At 37.5% G+C, this 11,683-nt stretch overlaps 1 protein-coding gene across 1 annotated transcript; it reads right to left on the bottom strand.

Annotated features, from left to right (window-relative positions):
• Positions 1–226: 226 nt before the first annotated feature.
• LOC121385908 lies at positions 227–4,652 on the bottom strand. Its single transcript, XM_041516699.1, has 3 exons — positions 4,539–4,652; positions 2,062–2,180; positions 227–516 (listed from the first exon to the last, which is right to left on the bottom strand). The coding sequence occupies exons 2-3, from the start codon at positions 2,171–2,173 to the stop codon at positions 227–229; spliced, it is 402 nt and encodes a 133-aa protein (XP_041372633.1). The 5' UTR covers positions 2,174–2,180; positions 4,539–4,652.
• Between the last annotated feature and the right edge of the window lie 7,031 nt (positions 4,653–11,683).

Genomic DNA, 11,683 nt, shown 5'->3' with positions numbered 1-11,683 from the left:
CAGGAATGTATGTATGTACTGATGTATATATTTACTGTAACGTCTTTGTATTACACAGTAGCGGAATTAGGTTTCCTCTGAATCAATCTCTCTCTCTCTCTCTCTCTCTCTCTCTCTCTCTCTCTCTCTCTCTCTCTCTCTCTCTCTCTCTCTCTCTCTCTCCAACACCTCTATCTCTCTCATGGTATGTGCTGTGAGAAACGCATAATATATAAATATAGCCAACTTACTGTAAAACCTGTTCAAATGTATCAGAATCGATATCTGGGATTTCAATTTCATCCTGTTCTGCTAGAGGTCCGGTCAGCATCGCCATGAATACACAGCTGCGCAGACTCAGTATGAACCTGTGAGCCTGTATCCGCTTCCGGTTTTCTCCCACAATGAAGGTGACGTCACACAGGATCTGTTCCTCCAGTGAATATCTGAGACTCTCTATGACTGACTTTCCTTTCTGCCAGTTGTCAACAAATCCGGACTGGACTTTAGATTCGGATTCTTTGGTTGCCATTTTTACTGAAACCAAATAAAGGATGTGATTAAACGCCCTTGAGATTTAAAAAAAGAGAGAAAAAAAGGGTTACACTCATTCGTACTCTTCATGAAATCGACAACGTCTTGTGGACGTCAGAATATAGAACCCGAGCACGAAATGGTAAATATAAATATTGGTATCAAATATTTCTGTTTTATATCAGTATTTGATCTCGTGTTTCGCTGTAACACACTTTTGGCCATTTTTCAATTCCCAACACTTATAGACAATATTTAAACATAATCGTTTAGCGAATTACCGTATGGGTGTACCCGAGCAGCTAAAAATATATCCATGTAGGTCATCTCTGTTGTTAATGCACTGTGCCTCAAGTTAAACAATATGATATGAGCTGTATATAAATAGTATGTGAAACTTGGGGCTATGAAGTGCATTCATGTTTAAAATCATATGTCATCATACGAAAGGTGCAAATATATAATTAAGTAATATGGTTAGAGACTGATGTAGTAAGCTCTGTAGCTGCTGTTCAGGTATTGGCAGGACAACAATACAATGAGCGGTCACAATTTGGTTTGTCGTTTACCAGATTCATAGAACAGAAATAAAGAATCTTCCACCAACGACTGATTAAAATAAGAACTTGTATGACAAGGATGAGTGTTCGTATTTCTGCTGTCCACGGTGATGATTGCATTAGCAACTTAGCTAATATTATCGTATTTAAATTTTGATGAATGTTTTCAGTGCTTGTCGTGTTGTGTTTATAGGGGCAGTGGGTAATGATCATTGGGATCAGTACGTGTACTCGTATTGGTACAAATTGCTGTATAGGTATGGCCACAGGAACAACATTCATTGGTATTCTATCTAGCATATGGATGCTTACCAATTGCCACATTGAATCCTTTACAAAGACTTATGTGATAATGTTATAGCTAAAAGGCCCAAAGCACAGAATTGGAATCTGGTACAATTCTTGAGTTGGATGTAACATATTGCACAGACCAGTTACAACATACATGTATTTATAATATATATATGCAACGCCGATTTAAAAGTTTGCCAAAGTCCTGACAAAGTTTCGTTTGTACGGTCGGCAGACTTCTTTGTACTTGTTCGATGCCACATTGTTGTAAGGATCTTCCTGCGCTCTGGTCCAGTAACTTCTGTATTCACATCATGCTAAAACTTGCGTACAAAGATGAAACCCATAAAACACATCTGTAATGGAGAATCTTCATATTTGTTATCTAACACAGGATTGGTCACATATACACATAATTATGTTGAACTCATTTTACCTGCGTGGTATGCTTTGATACGTTCTCACGATCATGACAGCAAATAATGTCCGTTATGATCAGCAGTCACTCTTCTCCTAAATTCACGTATGATGGAATCGGAGACAGTGTCATGACTTCTAGCAGGACTGCTATATCAGCATGCTGCTATTCGATAAGTTTGGACTTACTAGCCTGAGGGAAAGTTTCCCCAAGTCGTGCATGTATGTTCACTACCGGTGGTAGGAACATTAATATTTGCAACAACATTAGACTGTGTACCTGGTTGAAAGGCAGGTGAATCAATTGCTGACTCCTGTTGTACATCTTGAGTCTGAGACATCACTGGCGGACTAGGTGCAACATCGTGACGTCGCTTCTTCGCTCCTTCCATATTGTATCTAAAACAAAACACAAAATGTATATAGAGGATTCGTCACGAATAGGTTTTGTTTTAATATGGAAAGTATCAACCGAGTCTATGTTAGTCGATATTTGTCAAGAATCTGCTGAGACAAATGCCAGTTAACTAGACGAGCGTATTCTATTTATCCTATAACACTTCTAAAATCATATTTTAATTCATGTTTTAGTAAATCACAGTACTAAAGTCGCCGCCATAGGTAATATGATATCACATGATTAGCAAAAATTAGTTTGACGTGACGCATTTTAACTAAATCTTTGAAAACGTTACACGGTACACAGGTCTTGTAAGCAAATGACCCATCCACAACAACGCATTACTTAGAGACCTTACACATTTGCATATCATTATGTTTCGGGTTAATACACTAAACATCACATGGCTTTATGACATGGATATCATGGGTAAGTTATAGGATAAATAACACTATGCAATGCAACTAATTTGAATAATATATGTATATGTATGTATATTGTGACGACCGAACGTCTGAATCTTTTGTGAATGGCTCTAAGGCCCCATGGCTTGGCAACGTTTGACTTGCATGCAAATGTGGACAGACCTGGTTCGTATGTATGTATGTATGTATGTATGTATGTTCGTATGTATGTATGTATGTATGTATGAATGTATGTATGTATGAATGTAGGAATGTATGTATGTTCGTATGTATGTATGCATGAATGTATGTATGTTCGTGTGTATGTATGTTTGTATGTATGTTTGTATGTATGTATGTATGTATGTATGTATGCATGTGTGATTTTATAAAATTTAATACAGTGTTCAAACCAAGAAAATATTCGCCCTCCATCGCTACGTCACTGTATACACAGTAGTCCGAACGGATATAGAAGAAAATAGTCCAGAGCGCAAATTAAATCAATACTCTTCTTACTTTCTTTCTACGTCCGTTCGGACTAAGAAGAAAAGTATTGACTTAATGTTCGCCCTGCACTATACACACATGCATCAATACATGCACACACACACACACACACACACACACACACACACACACACACACACATACATATTTGTATATATATATATATATATATATATATATATATATATATATATATATGTATGTATATATACATACATATACAGATACATATATACATGTACATTATAATATAAACAGTATGTTTTTCCATGTATGCATACACACTATCCTGAGTACTCTGCCGTTCAAGAGCTAGACGGACATTTGATCGATCATAACCTTCCAAATGTACGTCAAGCTATCGAACCGCATAGTATTCTGCATAACCTGTATACATGTATACATGTCTGCCTGGCCTCTGAACTACTTGCTGGTATCGTGTTGACGTTTCGTGGAAAACCAGCTCAGAATGTGTACTTTCTGTTTACGCTGTGAAAGAAATTAGGTCTTTACAATACGACCTGCCTTTACAAAATTGTGTGGTGTATATTTGGTTTAAACTGTGGTTAATAATGTGGTATATTTAATATGTCACCTGTGTATTTTGATTTAAACTGTGGTTAAAAACGTGATACATTTATTAAGTCACCTGTGTATTTTGGTTTAGACTGTGGTTAAAAACATGGTATATTTATTAAGGCACCTGTATATTTTGGTTTAAACTGTGGTTACAAACATGGTACATTTATTAAGGCACCTGTATATTTTGAGTTTAAACTATGGTTAAAAACGTGTATATTTATTATGTCACCTGTGTATTTTGACTTAAATCTGTGGTTAAAACATGATACATTTAAGGGCTCTATAGATAGGTGTAAGGCCACTACACCCTATTCTTTCTCCATAACCAATAACCACTAGCAACTAACCCACTGCCCTGGACAGACAACCCAGATAGCTGTGTGTGTCCAGGACAGCGTGCTTGAAACTTCATTGGATATAAGCACGAAAATAAGTTGAAATGAAAAGAGGGACCTAGGGGTGACTGAAACAGATACCTAAGGGGAGACCGAAAGAAAGACCTAAGGAGAGATAGAAAGTGAGACCGAAGGGGAGACTGAAAGAGAGACCTAAGGGGAGACCACGGGGGGAGGGGGGGGGGGGCAGATCTGCTGTTTGACCTTTGAGGTTCTCAGTCACAATGTCAACTCTACCGGGAGATCTGTGTGTCACTCACCCAAGAGCTGAGACCTATATTAGTATAGGTATTACCACGTTGTAAGCAATGTTTCATGTTGGAAAGGAAAATAGAAACCACATCACCAACTTGTGACTTCCGTTATTCATTTAACATTCCGATAAAACAAAACAAGAAAAACCTTCACTGTGTTAAACGAAGAAACATGACACTGTGTTAACAGATTGAAGTAAATCTAAACTTACCTTCGATATCACAAATTCACCTTGAAATTGTTTCTTCAAATTTGATCGACCTACAGGTACTGTGTTTACGTTACCAGGAACGCGTGTTAGACTGGTTTTCAATACAGAGTTTAGATAGTTGACAGGGACCGTCGATAAGCAGCGAGTGTCGATTGAATATTCATGAGCAAATCGGCTGATAGATATTTCACAACAGTTAATCAAGTTCTGGGACACCGTTACACGAAGCCACCTTAGCGCTGAGATCAACTAAGGACATACTAACCGTCTGCAGTTAAAATTACCTTAGGACTAAGATCGCCCAGGTGTGAGCGCGCGCATGTATGTGTGTGTGTGTGTGTGTGTGTGTGTGTGTGTGTGTGTGTGTGTGTTTGTGTGTGCCTATGTGTGTGTGTGTATGTGCGTGTGTCTGTGTGTCTGTGTGTATGTGTGTGTGTCTGTCTGTGCATATGTGTATGTGTGTGTGTGTGTGTGTATATGTGTGTGTATGTGCCTATGTGTGTGCGTGTGTGTGTGTGTGTATGTGTGTGTGTGTGGGCGTGTATATGTGTGTATGTCTGTGTATGTGTATGTGTCTGTATGTGCCTGTGTCTGTGTGTGTGTCTGTCTGTGTATGCGTGTTTGTGTGCGTGCGTGTGTGTGTGTGTATATATATATGTGTGTGTGTGTCTGTGTATGTATATATGTGTGTGTGTGTGTGTGTGTGTGTGTGTGTGTGTGTGTGTCTATGTGTGTCTGTGTGTGTGTTTGTCCCTGCGTATGTATGTTTCCGAGTATGATTGTGTGTGTTTGTGTGAGTTTGCGTGTGTGTGTGTGTGCGCGTGTATGTATGGCTGGCTGTAAATGTATTTTATGTACGTGTGTATGTATGTGCGTGTGTGAGTTTACATGCATGTATGTATATATGTAGGCTATGTATGTATATATGTATGCATGTGTGTGCGTTAGTATGTGCGTGTGTGCGTGTATACACAATGCAACCCATCAAGGTCCGACCCTACCTAAACCAAAATTGGGTGCGTGCGTGCGTAGTTTGTGTGCGTGTGAATGTTTGTGCGTATATATGTGTATCTGTGTGTGTGTGTGTGTGCGCGCGCGCACGCGTGTTAGTGTGTGTATACATATGTGTGCGTGCGTGCGTGCGTGTGTGTGTGTGTGTTACTCCAAATGTCTTTTTGTTTGTTGTTTGTTTTTATACTCCCTTCTTTTGCGGGATATTCCCGCCAGTATTTTGATGTATCCTACAACGGTAGATAAAGTTACCAAAACATGACAAGATGTTAATATATGTGTTTACAACAACAGCGAAAAAAACTACAAAAAACAAAAAAAGCGCAAAAAAACAAACACAAAACGATAACCAATCAAAAACAGCATATATAATTTAATATAATCACTGTGCAAATATGTACCAAAAATTAAAGTTTATATCGTTTAACGATACCACTAGAGCACATTGATTTATTAATATTCGGTTATTGGATGTCAAACATTTGGCAACTGTTGACATACTCTTACAGAGTAAATTCGCTACATTGACAATTAGTAAACAGGGATCTTTCATATGCACCATCTCAGAGACAGGATAGCATATCATGCAATCGCTTTACTACTGGGCTACGTATCAACCTCTTATAAAGAAGTACAAGTCCAAATAATTTAATATATACATATATATATATATATATATATATATATATATATATATATATATACATATATTATATACATTACTTTTAATAAAACCACGTGCAAAAACCAGTCATACACTGGAGGTACAAATTACACGATTCTTGGCTAATATCTATTTCAGCAGTACATTACAAGAAGAACCCCGATAGCACTCCCTTTCAACAATGTCCCGGTTAAATTCGTGGATGCTGACGTGCGAACACAAACACAAGAAAAGTGGGTGCTGACGTGTGTTGTCAGCGAACACTGGCGTAGGAAGTGTGTGTGTTGTCAGCGAACACTGGCGTAGGAAGTGTGTGTGTTGTCAGCGAACACTGGCGTATGAAGTGTGTGTGTGGGGGGGGGGGGGGGTGCCCCCATATTTTGCTTTATATTTGCTTTATAATAGTGTAAAAGTGTGCAAATAAAAAAAGTGTGCCCCCCCCCCCCCTCACACACACATTTTTTGGCACCTTCCAACGCCGTTGGCCAACACACACACACACACACACACACACACACACACACACAATCAATGTAATTTAACGTGACACATTGTGTTAGTGTTGCTTTAGAGCGGGGATCTTTGTATACCGGGTGGTAGGCAGCCATTCGTTATTTTCTCTCTATAGATATAACTGGCTGAGAGGTCACACACAAACATAATCATCCGAGTTTAGTAGAATCCACTCATGTTCCAAACACGATAGTAGAGGGCTGGTTCATTTATATCTGTTTCGGAGGGGAGGGGGGATGGGCGCGTAACCTAGTGATAAAGCGTTCAAATGAAGCGAAGATGGGCTATTTCTCTTTCATACCAGTGCACCACGACTGTTATACCAAATGCTGTGGTATGTGCTATACTGTCTGTGGGATGGTACATATAAAATATTACTTTCCACTAATCAAAAACAAATGTAGCGGGTTTCCACTCTAAGACGATGAGTCAAAATTACTAAATGTTTTACATCCAATACCCGGGGGGACTGGACGTAGCTGGTTCTGGGCTGTCTGTCCAAGACAGTGGGTTAGTTGTTAGTTGGTTAGTGAAAGAGAAGAGAGTGTAGTAGCGTTACACCTACCCATCGAACCCTTAAGAACTCGCTTTGAATTGGAGCCGGTACCGGGCTGAGAACTATGTACGTACCAGGGGCGGGACGTAGCCCAGTGGTAAAGCGTTCGATTAATGCGCGGTCACTCTAGGATCGATCCCCGTCGGTGAGCCCATTGGGCTATTTCTCGTTCCAACCAGTGCACCACGACTGGTATACCAAAGGCCGTGACATGCGCTATCCTGTCTGTGAGATGGTGCATATAAAAAGATCCCTTGCTGCTAATCGTCAAAAGTAGCCCATGAAGTGGCGACAGCGGGTTTCACCTCATTATATGTGGTCCTTAACCATACGTCCGACGCCATATAACCATAAATAAAATGTGTTGAGTGCGTCGTTAAATAAAATATTTCCTTCCTTCCAATAGCCGATGATTAATAAATAAATGTGCTCTAGTGGTGTCGTTAAACAAAACAAACGTTTTTGCGTTGTAAATATTAAAATATCACATTTCAAATCGCCTTCAAAGTTCATAGCCAATGGGTGTTTAACATTTAGTAATATCAAAAAAGTAAAAACAACATGTTTTATTATTATTATTATTATTATTATTATTATTTGTTTTATTATTCCTAAAAGAAGCTACAATTTATTTAGGAAAATGGACATTGAGCTAATATTTTTAAAGTGACATTATATCAAGTTAATAGACATTTGATTATGAGCTGAGAAAAACAATAATAATAATAATAATAATAATAATAATGATAATGATAATGATAATGATAATGATAATGATGATGATGAAGATGATGATGCTGATGATGATGATGATGATGTAAACCAAAACAATTAAAAACAAGAAGAGGGAAATAGCCTAAAAGGATACCAGGTTTCCTAAAACAGGACGAACAAATGAAAGTAATACTATAGCTATCATTAAGACATGTTCAGTAAAACAGAAACAAACTGCTCTTGAATACAATATTGTCTTGCCTCCAAATCAACTTTCTTACGCCAGTGCACCAATACTGGTGTACCAACGGCCGTGGCATGTGCTATCCTGTCTGTTCGATGGTGCATATATATATAAAAAAAAACAACTTGCTACTAATGGAAAAATGTAGCGGGTTTCCTCTCTAAGACTATATGTGAAACATTACCAAATGTTTGACATCCAATAACCGACGGTTAAGAAATCAATGTGCTCTAGTGGTGTCGTTACACAAAACAAACATTAACTTTCTATTCGTGACTTTACATTAAACACGTTTTGTTAGCTGTCATTTTGAAATGTCTGGGTTTTTTATAATAATGTATTGTTACTGAAACACACTTATTCCCCGCAAACACACACTCACACACACCCCACCCACCCCCCCCCCCCCCCCCCTCCCCCACACACAGACACACATTTAACGTCGCAGGACCTAGTTCTACTAGTTGAAACGGATATTAAGTTTTAGTAATCTACACACCTGTAACTCATTTGGATAACGTTCAAATCTGGAAATATTATTTTACAACATGAGTACCGGTGAGGAACATGATACGCCCGTCAGGAGTTTGATGGAAAACCATATGATGTTCAGAATATAGACAAATTATTTGATTTATTTGTATCACAGATACCTAGTGTCTGTATGTGACACACACCATCCCTAGTTGTTCCTACACGTGTGGTTTGATGACCCTGTATGCAAGATATGGTCCGGACAAGGATTTACTGTTATTTGCAGTAGACCGTGAAACGTAGGTCACAGTGACCTAGTAATAGTATGCGACACACCGCCATGTCACGTTGTCCCTACATGTGAGGTTTGATAGTCCTGTAGGCATCTGTATGCAAGATATGGCCCGGACAAGGATTTATTGTTATGTGCAGTAGACCGAGAAACGTAAATCACAGTGACATAGTAATAGTACGTGACACACCGCCACCCCATGTTGTAACTACATGTGAGTTTTGATGATTCTGTATGCATCTGTATGTAAGATATGGTCCGGACAACAAAACGTTAACATACGCACGGACGGACGGACAACACCATACACTTGTATGTATCAGACAATGGATAATCTAAACAATAAAATTTAAGCTATGTCTGATTTCAATTAATGGGGGGAGGGGTATTGCAAGTCAGAGGCGACCCAGCCGGAAGTTATTTGGTATAGTACTACCTATACTGATAACATACATTTTTCAAAAAGTGTCCAGCTATGTGTCTTTATGACAACCAGGATCTGGTGTATTCTGACATAAACTGACAACCTCACTGAAAGTGTTGTTTCTACAGTGCAACCTAATATAATGTACACCTCAAAAAGCATATATATTGCATATAGTTTTGTACAAATGCAATATGTCATATTAAACAACAAAATGTTTTAAAATAAAACTCCTGAAGATATTTACTTTCAGTTGGGTGTGTGTACTCAGGTATATATGTAGAGACAACAAAGATAGCCAGAGTACCTCTACCTCTTTAAAGAATGCCATTAAAACACATGCACTTGATTGACCCCTAGATTATGAAGACCTTAACAGGCACATCAAAGAAATATCAGTATTAAAAAAATACACTGTCTGAGGAAGGAAACACAAACATGACTGTACCTGTATGAAGTAATGACTTAATGTCCTGAACATTAGTGTTGGGAGGAAATCCTGTATGCTGGGTGGGTGGGTGTCTTCAAGTTACCAGGTGTGGGAATTTCAAATCCATCGGCCATGCTGATTTTCATAATGAACCATCAAAACCATTGGCAGCCACCAATATTCCTGACTATATTTTATTTATAGCCTACTGTAGTTGGAGGTTTTAATAGTTGTGATATCTGGAATAATCATGCAGCTTTAACACATTTATTTTTGATTAATTACTGAAAAAAACTATTTTTAAATGACAAAATTACCCGAACATCTATTTTCTTGCATTATTTTCTAATCCGGATGAATACAATATGTACATTAGATGTATTCCTACAATCTGTAATCCAGCATTTTATTTAGCTAGTAACATTAGGTAATACAGCTTTAACAATAAAATAAATTATCAACTTAATCCAAGGCAGATAATCAAATCTGAAAAAATTGGTTCTGAATCTAGTATAAACTCAAAATGCTTTTCATGAGAGCTAACTAAGTGATTATTAAGAAACAAAAATGATGTGGAGATCTAAGTATATGTTTAACAACATTATTGTTATGTACAAATAAGAACAGAAGGCACAATAGTGACAACAAATTTAATTATGTTTTTGGTAAAGTTTTTCTTCAAATTTACTTTAAATTTTGCATAAAACTACAAATTTGTCTAAAATATAACTTAGCACCCTATAAATATGTCAAAATGACAATAAAAATCAACATCTTTACAAATTTGAGTTTTCAGAATTTCATACATAAAAAATTAACAATGTTAATGGAAACTAAAGACATTAACCCACTATTGGCACATGCTATTTTTAATATAAAAATAAATTGCTATTAAAATCTTAGTTCAGGTTCCTATATATAATACCATATTTAAGAGCAGTTGTATATGGCAAGTCAAATACCATGTAAAAAGAAATTATTGAAATCTTTACAGTATGAATTATAGGCCAAAACCAACTTTTTCTTCAGTGCTAACTTTGATTTCAAACTCCATTCAGAGCCATGTACAGAGATTATTGTCAAGGTCAAGGTCATTGTGAACTTGCATGATCGAGTGATGGCTAATTAATCAACCAGTATAGTTTAATTAAATAAATGACAAAATCATAATATTTTTTATTATGCACTGAATATGTGCTATAGGGTGTATACTACCAAATCAAATCCCATAGACGACAATAGTAACATATGCGGCTAAAACTCCTACCTGCAACGTATCAACCGACATAAACGCCACGGATATAAATACTACCACCCCTTACACTTAAAGTGAATCAGAAAAAAATGGGGGTCAAGCTGCTCGTTTCTGAGATAACGGGTAGCGTCTATGACTACCCTAGTTTCGCACAAAATTTGAGTACTTTTTTTTACAGGTACCCCATACATGTTTCAAGCACAAGGCTACTTGACACATTGGTACTAGATGAAATAAAATTGCACATTTATTTTACCCAGATGAAACTATTATTTTTTACAACCAACACACTCACATTTATAACCAATCACAGGACTTGTGGTGTTCACTTCTCTATCAAAAGTTGGGTGCACCTCGAACTTTGACCCAGCCGGAAGTTATTTGGTATAGTACTACCTGAAAGGGAAATAATACAGAATATCCATTGAATGTCCTTGTATCTTGTAAAGCGAAACTATTAAAAACAATAATACATGATCACGACATCTAATATGTCCCAGTTAGTCACCAAAATTAAAATATACATATTTCCATACACTTGAGCTGTGTCAGTCTACCCCTCGCCATG

Source organism: Gigantopelta aegis, chromosome 12, assembly GCF_016097555.1.
Source record: "Gigantopelta aegis isolate Gae_Host chromosome 12, Gae_host_genome, whole genome shotgun sequence".
In the NCBI taxonomy this organism is placed as follows: Eukaryota; Metazoa; Mollusca; class Gastropoda; order Neomphalida; family Peltospiridae; genus Gigantopelta; species Gigantopelta aegis.
The sequence above is the reverse complement of the archived record's forward strand: the minus strand, read 5'-3'. Positions and strand labels throughout refer to the sequence as shown.